The sequence below is a fragment of the Stegodyphus dumicola genome, chromosome 2 (assembly GCF_044657685.1).
Source record: "Stegodyphus dumicola isolate Sdum_Otavi_A_Nest chromosome 2, ASM4465768v1".
In the NCBI taxonomy this organism is placed as follows: Eukaryota; Metazoa; Arthropoda; class Arachnida; order Araneae; family Eresidae; genus Stegodyphus; species Stegodyphus dumicola.
Window position 1 is genome coordinate 218653781 of NC_140769.1, and position 19044 is coordinate 218672824.

Consider the following 19044-nt stretch of genomic DNA (forward strand, 5'->3'; position numbering starts at 1 on the left):
CCAGTCAAAAATGTTAGTGACAACATCACAATGAATCAAACTATATTATCCCTTCAGCATAAAATTAAAAGAAACAAAAATAATAGTACAATTCAATACAAGGGCAGACAACAATGAATCAAATTATTTGCAACTCAGCCTAATGGACTAGTTCTGCTATTCTGGAACTAGTAACAGAATTTCAACCAAAGATGAATTTACCAGCCTCTTGCAGAGCACAAAAAACAATTAGCAACAAAGGAATTTCAGCATAATAGGCTACTGTTGCCAACTCTCTCTTCTAAAACTTATAATTTCACTCATTATTTAAACTAATTTCACTTACACTTTCCGGTAAGAAGTTGAGTGTCAACTGAAATAAACTTTATAGACAGTATCATCTCTTTGATTCCAAGATATACTTCTTTATAAACAACTCTAAAACTAGGATGCTGCTTAAAATTGCAGTTTTTATGGTTTGTGGTGACTCAGTCCTCATTCCTTGTGGTATACATGATTAAATATGATCAATACTTCAGTCAATAAATCAGTTAAGGATCATTTAAGAAAGAATGAACATTTTAGTGATGAGCTTCTGGAAAAATTTTTAAAGAAATGGCAACAAACTGTAGCGATGACATTAGCATCTTACAAATTAATTTCAGGAAAAATGTGACATCATCCATTCAAACTGTGCTGCATCATTAATGCTCTCACTTGTTCAAAAGGCCAAAGTTTTATTTATTTTATTTCCTTAAAATAGAAAATTTTTTAGCCTTTTGAATTTTTTTAAATTAAATGATTGATGGTACCTCAGAAATGAAACATATGTAGTATTTCAGTAATCTTTAATGAGCAGCTTTCATGCCCCAAATGTAATTTTTAATTATAACTAAATTTCTGCAGTTTGATGGTGATATCAATTTTATAAGGAGCGACAAATACTTCTAATGCAGATGGTACACTCGACTCCAAAGACTGCTGCTACTGCTGCTGAAAGATGACCTCGAATGAGATCGAGAAGACAACTTAGAAAGCGACCTAGAAGTGCGTCTTCGAGAACGAGGTAAGCTTACAGAGCGAGCCCTAAAGAATTATTTCATTTGTTAGTTATGAAAATTAATAATTGAAAAGTGAAGAAATAGAGAGTTATTATGGTTACATTAAATTAGTATAGTTTTCAGGATTGCCATAAACAAAAGCCATATACAGAAGATGAAAGATTAAATTGCACTTTTATCATATATCAATTTATAGAAAGATTAAATACATATTAAAATTATATAACCTGTTATTATTGTAACATAATTTATAACTGGCATTTATGAATAGTTAATCTTACGTATGCAAATTTAAATTAATGTGTTTGCTTCATTTACATGAACTAGCAAGCTTAATACACATTCTTCATAAGTGTATCTTAAATGACTAATCTACTTTTAATTTGCAAAGTGACTGAAACGCACAGTAATGTCATCTGCTCACAGCCCTATAACATGACAAACGGTAAAAATTTATTATTATATTTACCATTTATACAGATGATGTAATATTACTAATTAATGACTTTTCTGAACATTTGTACAACAATGTTTAGAATGTTAAACATGTTTGGTAAAAAGAATACATGCAGTTGTAACAAATTACTCGTATCATTTTGATTGTTTTTTGCTAATTTTAGGTATGCAATAAATGAACTTTCCTTATCTATATTTATCCACGTGCTGATGATGCTAGTGCAGGTTTATTTGACTAAAGGATTAAATGGTTAATTTTTTTTGAAATTATGTGTACTTATTCACTGTTAATTTAAGGTAATAATAATAATAATACATATATAGCTAAAAACTTAGAAAATACACATTAACAAGAAAAAAATCACAGCACAAGGAACAATTTAATTAATTTTTAAAACAAAATTTTAAGAAATGGACATACTTTCTATTTATCCGCAAGCCTACCGGAATGTTACAAATACATTGCTAAATTTGGAGAACATTCATTCTCATTAGCAACTAATTTTTCAAACTAATACACCAAACACAAGACATTTTCAAAACGGTTGCATACTATGAATTCCATAAAAGAACAATCGATCATTACAATTAAAATAGCAAGAAACATTGGCAATAAAGCACCTATCTATCTCTATGAGAAATCCCTCTGTAATATCTTTTGCACTCATGTTCTCTCTATGTACGTAGTGATGTTCTTGCTGCTTAAAAAAAAAAAAAAAAAAAAAAAAAAAAAAGAAGGGCATCGTGCCCTGGCCTATGATAAATACTGCAAATAGCAATGTAAAGCAAACGAGATATTGCTATCTTCAAACCAATTTTCAACTCAGATACTTTGCTCGCAATTTTTTACATTCCATTTCCATAAAATTCGATCAAGAAATAAAACTTCATTGAAAGTGAACTTTCGCATTCTCTATTGTTGGGCATGATGGCCATATTTCTGCAAAAAATACAAAGCTTTAATTTTCATCTGCTGGAAAACACCACAGTTCTATTGCGATTTGTTGTGAGACTGTGCAAAAAGAAACAATCAGAAAAATAGTTGAATTTCAAAAGTGTAAATCTATCCGTATTCGGTGTACTATGAACATAACTGGGCTGCTACATAAATACTTTTTGGCAAAATTGTGAAGTATCATATAAATACTTTAGCTACATACTGTGTTGCCTCATGAAATCTTTTCTGTGACTTTTCGATAGGGGTGATAATCAGAAAGTACCGAAAACAGCATAAAAGACTGAAAGTTAACTAAGTAAACAAATAAACAAACACAATAAATAAAATATTTTTCTTTAAGAAATAGTTAAACATCTAACACTTCTTTACTAGATGGAATTTCTTAAAAGTTATTTTTATATATGTTTATAATAATCTAATCTAAATAAAAAGATGTTACTCCATTTGACAATAAATAATGAACTGATAATTCTTAGTCTTTGCCTTATATATCAAGAAAAAAATATATTTATTTAGCAGAAAAATGCAAATGAAATCATGCAGTTACCTTGTTATCCTCCTTTTATCTAGAAAACTAGGAGATCCTCGTCTGCGAGGAATGGATGGGCTCCTTGCAATGGACCGTGAACGAGATCGAGATGAATATGATCGAGACCGAGATCTACCCAAAAAAAAAAAAAAAGGGTATATATATATATATATATACATATATAGTAAATGAAAGATTTCACTTATACTTATTATGCTACTTTTCTTTTCTTACACAGAAGCTTCTAACAGGCTAGTAATATGAAATGAAAATGTAATTACTAAATTGGACTTTATTTGCGAAGCAAAACCTCATTCTGATTAATGTATAACCTAATGTTACTGCATTTTTACAATCATGTTAAAATTTTTTAAGGATATGTGAAATCACCTATTAATTATACATTTCATTTATACGTTTTGAACTTTACGTAACAGATATTTAATATGACAAACAAATCAACACTTATTTAACTAAAAGGATAATTAGCTAAATGTTTTAGATCAGATAAAAGATACAGATCAAAGAAATGAAAATACACACCACTTCAGAACAAAGTTATTAAGGAACTAGCAATATAATTTACTGTCATACTCAAGGACTAGCAACATAATTCTAGCCATATTTTTCAGTTTTGTAATGCTTTGTTCTAAGGATTTTATCAGAGAGGAAAATATTTCATACAATAGCATGTTATGTGTAACTTTTCACTTTTGGACACTCCTAATTATGAAATTATATAGCAATTCATTAATAAAGTTTGAGAAAAGAGTGGACATAAAAAAAAATTTGAATAATTTTATCATTCAATAACTGGAAGCATTTTTATGGAAAATGTCATTTGATAGCTTCAGCTTTTATGCAGCGCTGAATAACTCACAAGTTGGGCAGTCTAATACAGCTTTTACATAGGAAAACTGGGAGGTGGGGGTGTTACAAGAGTTTTTAAACTAAATGCTTTTAAAGATGTTACATTTTATTTGAAATACAAGATTTCAGTTTTTTTTAATAACAACATTTAAAAAATACATCTGTAAAATACTGAGCAACATAAATTAGAAATGCATAAATTTATATTGTATAACTTTCTAAAAACATATTTAATTATCTATTCAAATTTTTATACTATATTTTATGAATTAATGAATTCTATATTTATATTAAATCATTGCTGAGATTACATTCTACTTTTGGAACTGCAATCTTTTTTCACATACATCCAGAAATAAAAATGCATGTGTTATATATATATATATAAAGTCATTACTAAATATTGCATCTAGTTTATCACTTGCAGTACAAAAAAAATCTCTTTCAGCTTGATTGTTTTTTCCCACAATGATGAACAACATTAATGTATTATTTACAGTATAATTTCACACACACACACACACACACACACACACAAAAATTAAATGCAGTATGCCTTAAAATTATTATTCAATGTTTGTTTCATATTTTTAAAAATTCCTATGAGGACAGATGTGAAAAAGGGACTTGGATTGTTATTCCATCCTTGATTATGATGTTATGATCAGTTATTATCAAAAAACAAATGGGAGCAATTTTTAGAATCTTAATGTAAGCATCTACAGCTCAAAGGCAAAATATTAAATTTCCAACTAACTCTAAAATCAAGAAGTTAGCATGGATTATACTTGGAAAGAGTTGATCACCAAGAACAGTGGTGTATATTAGTTTGAATTACCTTCGCTATATTTAAAATATTAGTTTCTTTGCTTTTTAAGTTGTTAAAAAATATTTTCCATCCGTATAGCACAAATTTTACTGATTCTTGTTTATTCCATTAATTTTCGGTTTTTCCATCAAAATTAAGTACCTGAAAGCAGCTCTCTCCTCCCCTGTCCTGCTTGCATGAGGACTAACGCTTTGCCTATCAAGTACTTGCTTTTTTGATACTAGCTACTTCACACAAACATGAACACTCCGGCATTACTGTTTAAAGACTCTACTCATTACACACGAAATGCATTCTGTTAATGATTTTTGCTATCATTATCCAGATTACTATCAGGATATAAGACTTTGAAATGCTATCAAACATTAGAAAAGGAACCCAAATGTCAGCAGGGAACAGTCAGCCAGCTCAAGCTAATTTTTCAAGATTTTAGTTGGTTGTTATATAGTTACCTAAATCTTAAACATAAAAGCATAAATTAAATTTTAATGAAATTTTAAATGTTTCTGCTAGCCTTGGAGATTATCCAATCATTAAAAAGAGAGAGAAGATGAGATAACTGCATGATGCACAATCAAGGTACAAAAACATATAAGAAAGAACGAAAATTTAACGAAAAAAAAAAAAGTTGGTTAAAGGTCACATGTCTATACTTCCCTTTCCTTACTCCAGTGGTTTCTGATCTGTGCAGCACAATATCTTAGTCAAAGGCATACTAAACAAGTAACAGTAATAGTGGACAATAACAAAATATTATAATGAACATTGATAAACAAAATTCTCATTAAGTTTAAATTTGTTATTGAATCTGATCAAAGTGCGTGTGAGTCCAAAGTGTGTTTGAGAATCAATGCTATGTCTGAAGATTTCTGAATCAGAAGTAATTGAGAATAAAAAATAATATATTTTTTTTGGGGAGCACTAATGTATTGAAGCTTTCCAAATCAAGTCATAGTTTTTGTTTTAAATTTAATATGCATGAAGTTATATATTAATTCACTTTAAAATAATTACAGGTTTAATATTTTGCTGTGGTACACCACCACTCCATGAATACTCAGAGTTTTAGTTCAGGCCCAGATATCATCAAAGTCAACAAATAAATTAATTCGCTCATTTTTTTTTTTTTTTTCCCATTTCCATTTCAGAAACATCGATCTTCAAAAGAAATTATGGTATATTAGTAATGTTATGTTTTGGTTTAAAATATGTGTATCATTTCATTTATTTGATATAAAAAAATGTAATAATGTCTTTGCTTTGTTACATATTTCTGGCCTTATTCATGAAGTCTTAATTTCATGGTATTAAAATAATACAGTTGCAAGATATATTGCAGGAATACTAGAGTCTTAGTTCTAAATAGGGAGGTTAGAGAAACTCTATATTACAAAGTTGTATGAAGGGGTATGTAATGGAAGAAAAAGGTGGGAAACGTGATTCAGTTAAGCCCAGGACTGGCGCCAGAGCTAGTGTGGTCATACCAGACAGCAGAACTTACATGAGGCAAAATTTCTAGAATTTAGAGAAGCACCATGCAACAAAATTATGCGAATTTAGGGATGGGACTGGAACACAAAATTTGTAGAAGTTACGAAGGTGCTTGACAGCAGAATTTTGGATCCACAAAGACTGGACTTCATGGACCGAGCCAAAAAATGTCAAGCAAATTCTCGACACAGCAATTACAGGATTTGAATAATGGAACTTTAACTGAACAGGAAATTATGTCTATCTATAGAAATGAATAGAAAGTACAAAAATCTGAAGCAAATTAAATCACTTATATTGAAAGAAATGTTTAATAAAGCAAACAAACAAATATTGAGTTTTTTATTTGGTAAACTTTGATTTAAATTTATAAATTCTTCATTATTTCATAAAAAAGGGACGGGGAATTATCTCATTTTTTACACATGAGGATTATTTTAAAACTGTTATCTGACACTGTTTTCGCCACACATTTTTGGATTTTTAAAGATATGAAATACCTTTCAAGTTAAAACTTTCCACAAAAATTTAATGATATATGTACAGTTAGGTCTTTTATTACACTATCACTTTAGTTTTGATAAAGAAATTTATGTAAATGACATACAATATTTAATGTTCTTTGAAAAATGCCAAAGTATTTTACAAATACTGTAGTGCCTGTCATAACAAATAACTTATGCAATGAAAATCTTGCATGATTAAAGTTGCTAACTTTTAAGGAAAGCTTATCCAGAAACATTTAACTGAATTTGCCAGAAATACTTAACCGGGTCAGTTACACATAACGCAACACTCAAGAGTTTCCTCCATTGGAGGAAAAGTGATGAGATATCATGCTACATAGAAAACATTACTTAGAATTTTTCACAAAAAATAAAAGATTAAAAAAAAAAAAAAAAAAAAAAAAAAAAAAAAAAGAGAGAGAGAGAGAGAGAGAGAGAGAGATTTTTGCATATTACCATCCTTGACCTCATAAGGTCAACTTTGTTACAAGTTTTATTCACATGCCACCTGCAATCGTTACTGCTATAAAGAGTGACTGAAAAATCACAACTGCACATAGAACATAAGACATGATTGTCTGAAAATTTTGAAGGAAGTAAACATGGCCACATTTCACCATATCTATATTTCTGGAGGAATTTTTGCCTGTTTGAAAGTGACATGATAAGTATATTTAACAGGAATTTTAAAGAAAAAAACACATATGAGAATCATATAGATGCCAATAAGGCTTCAACAGCTAAAAATGTGCATTAGTCCATTGCTTGGCATGATTCTGAAAATAACCAACTTGATGTGTTTCTGCTTAGTGTTTCTTGAAGGGTTACAATTCCAAGAGACACTGCATAGAAACAGACATTACATGGCAGCATGCTAAAGGAAATAAGCATTTTGAATACATCAGCAGATACATCTTGATGACAGCTGACAGGAACGACAAATTCATTCCCACACATTCCAAACCAATATCTTACAATCCTTAGAATAACCCAAATACTTAAATGATTTTAGTTAAATCACAACCCTCTCCTTACACTTCTACAAACACCATGTGAATTTAACAATTATGTTTCAGCACATCATTCAAATCAATCAGTTTGTCCCTTTTCCTCCCACAAACAGATTGTTCAACATTTCAGACATTCTAATGCAATCAAATTCATTTTCATGTAGTATCTAACACTGTTTCTTCGCTAGCATGTTCAAAATTATAAAAAGTAGAACTACATCCAATTATCTCTCCCGCAGTTATAACCTTTTCCATACCATAATTTAGAATTTAGAATATCTCCCCCCATAAAAAACCCAGGAGTACTCTGCACGAAATCCTTGACGCATTAAAATGCTAATTATCATAGTCAAATTCAAATTAAACTGCTATATTGTTTTAAATATGGCTGGCTGCTTCCCAACTGGTCAGAAAATCTGCCAATCGTTAATCAACTGCAGCATCATTGCACTCAAGTTTTTACCCCTTCCCAAAACTCTCAAATTGGTCAAGAACCTCTTAATCATTAACAAATTCCCAAACTCAAAGAAGTCTTATCTGTGCATGTGCATCAATCTCACTTCTCTGCTCTCCCAACACTGCAAGCTTCAGACAAAGAACTTTAAAAGTTCTTCACTTTAGATGGCCTTTTAATATAAAGATTGCCAGCACGGACACACTTATCACTAAAAAATTTTTTTCCATCAGGCAGGAGGCTAAAGAGCATTCCATTCCACCTGCAGAGACATGAGATGATTTCAGCAGATTTGATATTGTTACGGTTTTTTGTATTGATTTAGATATTTTTAAATAGAATTAATCAAAATTGTTTTATATTACCGTGCAATGCAGCACGTGACTTATTTGAAGAGAAAGTTACACCTGAAAAATTTAAAATACAGGAGCATGCGCATTTAATAATAGATGTCTCGCAATTGTATGCTTTTGCTTTTTGGGAAAAATCAAGAAAATATTAGAATATACTCATGCTGATTAAAAAGCTTATAAAAAGCAGGAGGAAAACATCTCAGTTGAGTTGTTTCAGACAACTGTTGTTGATTACTGTAGCGTATTCGTGGTGAAATCGGATTAGCTTTCTCTGTTTTGAATTAAGTTCTGTTGAATGTTTTAGTAGTTTAAAAGATAATTATTGTGAGATATTGGGATATTGTAGTAATATCTCTCAGGAAATTTAAGCATTTTATATTTATTCTTGGGATAAGAATACATTTTATTCACTTTTCATCGGACTTGTGCATTCAATTTATTATGAACCCATACGCATGCAACAATATGTTAACTGTGATGTCAGCTGAATTGTAAGCTTAGCCATGAGCTGGCATTTATCGCGCCAATTTCTATCATGCCCATAATTCTATTACAGAAGATAGAAATAAATATTTACAGAAAATCCCTAATAGTTGGCATTTCTACAGTACATATGTATGCAAGAGATGAAAAATGTTATCCATAATGAACATGACCACTGACTACAAACTGCACTCTAATATCATTTCATATTGTTAACATGAACTATGCACTGCTAAAGTTATTTTACTTTAGGTGGCACAATAAAGTACAGAAAATGTATTTATGCATAAGCAAAGACTAGGAGTAGAGAAGTAGACAAGGAAATACATTTCTTATTACATTATCACAAAAAACTTGCAAGCCCTCCTTCATCAGGATTATGAGGAAGGCCAGACAGCTTCTCTAGCAAGGAAAAAAATAAATGTTCCATGCCTGCTTAAACACATCAAATTTCTTCTGATGGAGTGGAAAGATGTCCAAGCCACAGCCAAGCAGTGATGGTAGAAGTGATCAAAATGGCATATCTGTTCAGTAACCATACTATGCAAGGATTTAAAAACCATCTTGAAGATGAAGAAGTTGATTATTTTAGAAAGTTTTCTGAAATTTAGACCTTCCTCAAAATCAAAGCAGATGTACAAAAGAGGCCAAGGACAGCTGGGCTTTCATATCCAATAGAAACCAGGCAATAAACCACAGTAAAATGAACTCAAAATCTGTGATAATGTATGTGTAACACATACATGTGTAGGAAAATATGTTTATAATTAAGAATTAAATAAATTCCAAACCAAACAATTTCCAATTCCAGCCAATTTGTTCCAACATTTGTGATGTTTTTAATATTCTCCAAAATTTTTTACAATGTTTCATGAATTCAGACTGGACACATGAATGGACTGAAATCATTCTTATAATAGCTTAGGGGAAATAAAATCTCACAAAATGAACACAGTTCTGGAATGGGTTGCATCTGTTATGTAAGAAATCACTGTAATCACCTCAGGGCTGTTTGTTGAATAACAAAAAGTCAGATTAGTTTGTTAATTAAAGCAAATCATTTAAGTAATATCAGCCTGAAATGGATACATATGTTTGTATATGGAGGTCCTTACAAGGAAATTTGGCTTATAACAAATATGGGAAAACTTAAAAAAAAAAAAAAAAAAAAACTGCAGTTTTTTTTTATGAGAAAATGAACTTTGAACAATTAGCTACTCAGTCAGTACTAGAACTAAAACACTGTGAGGCAGGAAAGCAAATATTTGCAACTAAAGTACTTTTACAATAAAAGGATAAAATATTTTTGTTGAGACGTATGAAAATAGTCTTAAACATCTCAATTAAAAATAAATAAATTAAAAAAAACCTCCTAAAACATTTACATATACTGAATTGTAAAGGTAAAAGAAGGAAACAAACCTTGAATATATAGACACACTTCGGCTTCTACTTCTGCTGTAGCTTTTACTACAGCTCTTGCTTGGACTTCTGCTGTGGGTTCTGCTTCGGCTTTTGCTACGTGTCTTACTACGGCTCTTAGTGCAACTTTTACTATGGCTTTTACTCCTGCTCTTACTACGACTTTTACTGTAGCTTTTACTACGGCTTTTGCTGTCTCTGTTGCTGGAACTCCTGCTACGACTTTGACTTGATCTTTCACTACCACTCAGACTGCAACTTCTCTTTCTCCAATGACTTAATTCAGATGTTCTTCGATAATTTGCTTTATTTTTAACATCATGTGCAACTTCAGGATTTTCACTTGCACTTCTGCTACGTGATGGGCTGCTGTCTAGTATTCTGGCTCTCCTTCTACCAAAAGAATGCTCTTGACCATTGTTTATTTTCTGCATCTCAGAATCAAATGCATAATCAGTGTTTGGAGTAATGATTTTGTCACTTTGGACCGAATCGTTATTGCTTGGACTCTCAGGGTAGTTCAAATTCTGTGTAGAACTGCTTCCATTCTTGATACCATGACATTTTTCCTTTTTGCCATCAGCTGAATTTTCTACAGAAAAGTGTTTCATTTCTGCAGGACCTGGACTTTCATTTCGCTCTCCCAAGCTACCTTTTTTAATGTTTGCCTTAATGACTGTGTTATCTGCAGGAGACAGAGAACTCAGGTGAGTGTCTAAATCTCCTATTCCAGACCAAACTGGGCTTCTTTTATTTGTTGAACTGTTGCTAGACTGCTTCATATAAGCAGGACTTTCATTTTTCTGTTTCTTTTTAGAATCATTTGCTTTAAAATCTCTGTTGGGACTTTTGGAATTAATGTTTTGACTTTTCTGATTATGTGAGGAAGACATATTTGAGGTGGTAATCTGATGAGAATTAGCACTGGCATATTCTCCATTATCATAAGGACTTGCAGTTTTCTTCTTTTGTACTGGAGACTTATTTTTTGAATTTGATGCACTGCTTCTGAAATTATCAATGGGTTGATGACTGGGGCTGGAGCTTGGACTTTCACAAACAATACTTACATCTTTAACCTCAGCTTTTGACTTCCAACTTTTTAACTGCAATACATCAGAATCTTGCTTCTGGTTTAATTTATCTGTAGCTTTATCTAACCTTAAATTTTCCCCTTGATTTTTATTTTCATCACCCATTTTTTGCTTTAATGTTTTAGAAATTTTAAGAGGACTTTTACTTTGTGACCTCTTTTTAATATAACTTTTTTTATCACTAGCCCACTTCTGAACTGAGCTCATTTTGTCTTTGCTATCTTTGTACTTATCTCTTGAAGGGCTTGAAGAGCTTTCTCTCCCATAATCATGTTTTTGCCCTCTGTTTCTTGCAGATGAATCTGAGGAAGATTCACGGGATACTGACGGTTTTGAGTGGTGTTTTGATGGCGATACATGAGATGATTTTACTGCATGCTTTTTTCTGTAAGGACTACAAGAATGTGATGGTGATTCAATTACATGTTTTTTGTGCTTGTATGGAGGAGAACAGGAAGGTGACTTTGGCATCAGTTTCTTATGTTTCGATGAAATTGACAATCTAACAAAAAAAAAAAAAAAAAAAAAAAAAAAAAAAAAGCACATCGTGAAAAAATTAAGAATAACAACAAGATCAAGATCACACATTTTTATAATTAACATAAAACAATGGGATATTATTATGCTTGCTTACATTCTTTCAACAGTTTATGAAGGTTAGCTGTGAACTCAACCCCCCCCCCTCCACAAAACTAACAACATACTATATTATGAGTACATACCTTTACTGAGCATATATGTAAGTATTTGAAAATGCTTACATTTCTTTAAATGAAATGAAAAAAAACTAACTTTTTGCTTTTATGTGAAACATCACTTTCTGGGGAAACAGATTTAATGGAACGTTTATCTACACCATTGCGATGCTTGGGTGAAGGAGATTCTTTTCGACTACATTTGTTCTTCTCCCTACTTTCTTTATCATGGTGTCTGTCATCATCTCTGGATGATTTTCCTTTTCCTTTCCTGGAAGCATTGTTCCTAAAAAAGCAAAAATACATATAAAATATAAAGCAAAAGCTCATGGCAAATGTTTGCATTGCTCACTCATATAACTGAAATGCTACACGATGCTTCTATTACCTTTCTTGATACTACACATGACAATCCTGCATTGAGTTTTATGAAGTCCACACACTGATGTACATGAACTGGCAACTCTATGCCATATTTGGTCTCAGCATATGGAAGCAATTACTACGCTTTTTATGTGGCAGGAGAGGATATAACTATAGAAAACTAGCAAAAAATTGACTGAATTTTATTTTAAAAATAGGAAAAGTAGTAATGAAGTGCCAGAAATATTACAGTATATATATTGTGTTGAAACACTTCATAATTTCAATGGTAGAAGCACTTCAAGGACAACAGTGAACAAGTGATTGAGAAAACACCTTCTTGCAGATCATCATTGGTAGTCAGGGCTGCATACATTGCCTACCCATGGGAAGATAATAAACAATAACTATTATGCAAATTTCTTGAAAATCTATTTGTGTGGAGCCTTCAGAGAGAAATGTCAGGTTTGCTCAAGAAATATCGTACCTATCCCACAAAAATGCCCAGCTGCATGCTACTTTTGCAGCACTAATTGAATTTTAGTGAAAATCATTCAAATGTCTTCTATATAACCAAGATATACCTCGGAGCTAACATCTGGGCATTCTTAACACTGAAAGGTCAACTGTACAATAGCAAAAAAAAGTTCCTTAGAAGGAGGAAAAAAAAAAAAAAAAAAAAAAAAAAAAAATGTCATGACCATTAAGTTAAAAGGGATGTCACAAAACATCACTTCATATTTACTTACTGTATTTGAATTGCTCATAAAATATTTTAGAAACTGTATTTAATGTGAAAGACTGCACTTTGGAAAAGAATGAATACAGAACCATCAAAAGATATCCAATCTGAGTAAAAGAATTCACTTATACAAAATTTACAATAATTAGTTTTTATAATAAAAATATCTCAAATGAAGGAAGATTAGCAATAAATAATGTGTAATATCAAGTGTTTATTAAAATAATCCTATGCTTGTTTTCTGACAGCACCTTTTTATAATTAGCCAGTACATCTGGCTGATGTAATCAGTAATCCAACATAAATTCTTTTACATTCAGATGAACCTATAAATTAGGATTCTTTTTAAACACATTTAAGAGTTCACACAAGATTTAAACATTCAAGGTGGTGCCTGGTTCTGAAAAGGATGTCTTTTCTTTAAATGAATGAATACATCTTTCTCTCGATAAATACACAATAAGACTTTCTAACACTAAAATTATTTCCCTTAATAATTTCATGGCCATTTTCTCCCAAATATACAAATACTGATCTGAATTAGCTTCACTGATAAAGTTATTCCACAGAATAATTATACTTAAAATATACAGAATGAAATAATGAAAATTAAATGACAGATAATATGTGATAAAATAAAGCTGAGAGATAAAAACAATATCATTCAGCTTTGTAAATCTTTTTTTTTTCATTTGATAATTCAGTATACTAAAGCCAAGATGCAACTGACTATTTCCTTTAGCAAGTTATCCACTTCAAGCTGAACTTAACACATAGAACATCAAAATACAGAATTTCATAGACTGAACTTTGGTAAACCAGAAATAACCTTAAGGTCTGGCAAATGACAACAAGTTCCCCTCTTGATTAGAATATACAAAATAAAACATATTATGAATTTAATAAATAATAATAAAAAAGAACATACAAATCTTCTATTCGTAATTTAGTGCCACGATGAAGTTTATGATGACTACTTGAAGATGTGGATCTGTTTTGTCTAGAATTTTCCTTTGAAGCAGACCTTCTACGAAGTTTCCCATGTTTCCTTGAATCCTTCATAAGATCATTTTGTCTGTGTGTACCTTTATCCATATCCATTCTAATGAAATGAATTTGAGGAACATCATTTGAAGTTAATTTTTATTTAAACTCTTATTTATGCAAATATATTACCGAATTCTTTAAAAAAATAAAGGGAAGGAGGAAAAACAATACTATACTCAGACACATACACATAGAGGAGGAGGACTTCAAAATGCACATTTTAACCTTTTCCAGATGGAATCCCATCATTCCCTACAAATGTCTCTCACAGCTTACCCATTTATCATTGGAGAGTAAGCTTAGGGGATGGGTGATATATATGTGCATTATAAGCCAAACTATTTTTTAAAGACCACTAGATAGTGTTCTGTTTCCATTACTTTTGAATTGAACATAGTTCTAGGATCCTGACCTTCAGTTTGATCAAATTCTGCCTGACTTCTGTATTTGGCTCATCAGCTGTTATGGGGGAAGAGAAAGCTTAACATTTGCTAAAAAAAGCTTGGACCGCAACTTGGACATGATATAAACATTCACATTTCAGATATCCCTCCGAGTCCTCTTTTCATTAATTCTTTTTTTATGCTACTATGTAGGGTGTTTTACAGTTACTATGTGCGGTTCTGTTACAAATTTTGCATTGCTTTAGGGTATATTTTGCATATTTTACTTTTTACGTTGGAAAGTCTTGACTCCAGTTTATTATGGTGAGAAAACATTATTTATTAGAGAAAGGATATACTCACATGAGTGAGTTAGAAAATCATATTTCTAGTGATTTTGATACAGCTATTTTGCCAGAGACTGAGCTTAATAAGCGTATGCCTTCCACTTTTCATGAAATTTTGCTACTTCTTGTAAGTATTTTATTCATCCAGGGGTAAATCTTTAGCTGATACCAGTAAGACGTGAATTGAAACTCCAGAAAATAAAAAGCTTAATTTTTCCAAAAACAATCTTAGAAAAGCTCAGAGCAAATTCAAGGCTTCAGGGAAGCTTGTAAATCATAACAGTAGTAAAACAGAACATATTTCCTATGTATGTGGAAGTAAAGAGGAATTATTTCATTTTGCGAAAAGGAGGAGAGTTTGTTTCAAAAAAAGGTATCTGGGTTAAAGATTGGATCGAACAATGCAGCTAGAAATAAGTTAGAATTTATTGAACTGTTGATTGATGGTAAGAAAGTAAAATGTTTAATAGATTCTGGAAGTGAATTTATAGTTGTAAAGAAAACTTTTTCTGAATAAAATATCATGTGGATGTACAGAACTCAAAAGTTCGTTTGGTCACGTGGTTAAAGCGGAAATGGCCAAGTTTATTTTTTCTTTATGCAAAAACGAAAAAACAAAAAGAGACAGAAGCAGCAATGGTTTCTGACCTAATAACAGAATGTGTTATGCCGCCTTTAAGTCTAGCTGACATCTTTTCTGAGGGAGTGATTATAAAGGATGGGATTATAAAGCCATCATGTACAGAATATGCTTTGCCAATTGTTTTGTGTAGAAAAAAATTGGGCAAGACATGAATTTGTGTTGACTTCAGGCAATTAAATAAAAACATAGTTAAGGACTCTTTTCCCATGGCACATGTAGAAGAGGTTCTAGATCGTTTGGGTGAAGCAAAGGTTTTTTTTTCGACGTTAGACTTAAAAAATGATTTTTTTCATGTTCCAGTGGAGGAAAACTGCACTAAATATTTGGCATTTATTACACATGCACAGGCTTGTATTTTATTCATCTCACTCTGAGTTCCTAAAAGCACCTTTTGGTTTGTGCACGTCCCCTAGTGTGTTCCAAAGATTTATTTATAACTAGCAGCTACGCTGCCAGCCCTTGTCTGGCTTTTAAATGTACCGGAAAATGCCTGAAGGAAACATCAAACGTTAAATTTAAAAACTGCACAGAATTTTACTCTTCAGAACAACTTCATTAAAAAAAAAAAATGTATTACATATAACAAAATTACAATAAAATAAGGAATATCCCTTAGTACAAATATTAATTATCCTAATAAATCAATTAACCAACATCTCATTGCATTCTCTCAACAAACATCCAGTACCCAAAAGAAACATTCGATTTAAAAACTGCACAGAATTATCGCCCTCATTTTTCCAAGTGGCAACTGTGCTGATTTTCAACAGTCAGCAGTCCAGTATGCAACTGAATGAAAAACTGTTATGGAAACCACATTTCTAAAAGAATGAAACTATTTAAAATGATGCGATAAAATCGAAAAGATAAAATAGGAAAAATCTAATTGAAATTTTGAAAAACATTGGTTTTCAAAATTCCAATCAGGAGTGCACCGGCTCTTGTTTAGATGCACCTATATACCAAATTTTGTAGCCCTGGGTCTATATTAGCTTACGCGCAGAACGAACGAAAGACACACGTACTCTTTCTTTTATTATATGTAGAGATCACCTCAAGTAGAATATGCTAAAATTTTGCATTAATAAAAAAATTTGTTTGCTGATTTTATTATAATTGGAAATATACATTGTCTACTAATCTATCTGATTTTATTTAAAACGACAAATGTCCAGTACCCAAGAAAAATATTAAATTTAAAAACTGCGCAGATTTTTACTCTGCAGAACAATTTTATTAAAAAAAAAAAAAAAACAATAAAAATGTATTACATGTATAAAAAAAATTACAATGAACTAAGCAGTATCCCTTAATACAAATATTAATTATCCTAATAAATAAATTAACCAACTTCTCTTTGTAAAATCTTAAGAACTCAAATGGTATAAAGGAGGTTAAGAACTTTTGTTTCCTAAAAAACTCACTCAAAACTTTTCAATATCTTAAAAACAGTGAAATGAGCAATAAATAACATAAAAGAATACAAAAAATTCTGAAAAGCAAAGTATAATTAATCATATTTTATCTTGTATTTTCAGGATAAAAAAATTACAATGAAATAAGCTATATCCCTTATGACAATGAAATAAGCCTGTGTCGCTGATCCGTGTTTTTGAGGGCAAAAAGAGGGTCAGGATTGCCGAGACTGTGGTAACAGCTAAGTGCAACACAGCCACCACTCGGCAAAAAGACAATGAAGGAGCAGAAAGAATTAATTCACTATTCTGGTAAATTTCAAATGTAAACAAATATGGTTGCTATGGGGAAAAAAAAAAAAAAAAAAAAAAAGAAGAAGAAGAAGAAGAAGAAGAAGAAAGGCTTAGCTGCCCTTAAACTAGTTTTAAATGGTTGATAATTCTACAAATATTGCACGCAGATGAACTAAATGCATAATAACCTTAACCGGAAGATAAGAACAACATAATTCAATCATTTGTAAAGCAAAAACTGCACAATTTACCAACATATAATAATAATAATAAAAAACGGAGCTCCCGGAGCTAAGTAACAGAGTGGGTACATATATGTGGTAACAGCTAAGTGCAACACAGCCACCAGAGGGCCTCACCTATGCGCCAGCAGTGAGAGCAAGGTGAAAGAAGAGGATGACATATAGACAGATAGTCTTCTATCCCATGCGAAGGTGGTAAGATATCTCCACAAGAAGGTAGTGAATAATGAACTGTATGTTTCCACGAGGAGGTGGTAACTTGACTGCATATACGACAGCTAGTGCGAATAGGCGCTAAGCTGCTATTTAAATTCTAAAAGTGATAAAGAACGGTGTTCATATCTAATAAGCTCAAGAAGGCGCAACAGCACTTGTGTCTAATTCAATCTGTACCTTTTCTGTTATTTTCATTAAATGTCGTCTGTGGGGTGGAAAACGTTGGAATTGTTTATTTGGCCCTACGATTAATATCTTCAACTCCCCTTTACATATATATACACTTTTGGTCCGGCCAATTGCAGCCAAAATGCGAGGTGCACAACTACATGGTATAGCAGTCCTATATACAAAATTTCAGCATTCTGAAGCTACTTGTTTTTGAGTTATGCAAGATACGTACGTATAGATGCCGTGAAAAACAAACTTTTCTGAATCCATTTAAAATCAGTTTTATAATTCGTTTTGGGAAAAAGAGTTTCTTATTTTGTTCTTAAGTACAGTAAAAACATCTTTAAACTGTATCCAAGCCCACCAAAGTAAAAGCCACTGAACACTGGTAGTTTGCTCCGGGGTTTGAGTCCCGGCGAGCGGGCTGGCTGCATGAGCGTTTTCGTGGTTTTCCCCATGTGTAACATAGATACGAGCCAGTTTCCCATAAAAAAGACCTCTACGGGGCATCCCTTCCTTTATGTGTTCCTTTTCCTAAAGGCTGAGCATGAGAGAAGTTTAAAGAAAAAAAAAAAAATTGCATCCAAGAGGATGGATATTTTCGTTGAAATATGGTACCCAGAATGTTTCCTGATTAAAATACTTTCTTTACTTCACACAAGGAAGTCAAAAGGGGAAGTAAAATCTTCAGATTTATTTGAACTATGCTGAAAATTTTGATGTTCGAGAAATTTCAGTAAAATCTCCTAAAATTTAAGAACTAATTACTCAAATTCATAAAAAGTGAATTCACAATAAAATTACTACCTTACTTATGATTATATTAAAAAGATAAATGAAAATTAGCATTTATCATTCAAGTTCCTTATCATAATTATATAGTTTACTTATCGCTGCAAAAATACTGTAATTATGTCTCCGTTAAGATTTAAAGATTTTAACACATTTTATATGCAAAAACGTCTTTACTTCAATCTTGATATATAGAATA

General features: G+C 31.5%; 1 protein-coding gene across 8 annotated transcripts in view; it reads right to left on the reverse strand.

Annotated features, from left to right (window-relative positions):
- Srrm234 (Serine-arginine repetitive matrix 2/3/4) overlaps positions 1 to 19044 on the reverse strand; it is a 209637-nt gene that overhangs the window by 34097 nt on the left and 156496 nt on the right. For 6 of the 8 annotated variants that reach the window (XM_085811775.1, XM_035359022.2, XM_035359026.2 and 3 more), the window contains 4 exons: positions 14224 to 14397; positions 12288 to 12476; positions 10402 to 11997; positions 3002 to 3115 (listed from right to left, as the gene is read on the reverse strand). In XM_085811775.1, coding sequence (XP_085667901.1) covers positions 3002 to 3115; positions 10402 to 11997; positions 12288 to 12476; positions 14224 to 14397 — 2073 coding nt within the window. Of the gene's footprint in view, positions 1 to 924; positions 1066 to 3001; positions 3116 to 10401; positions 11998 to 12287; positions 12477 to 14223; positions 14398 to 19044 lie in introns of all 8 variants that reach the window. The other 2 variants (XM_085811776.1, XM_085811777.1) reach the window with 2 other exon arrangements.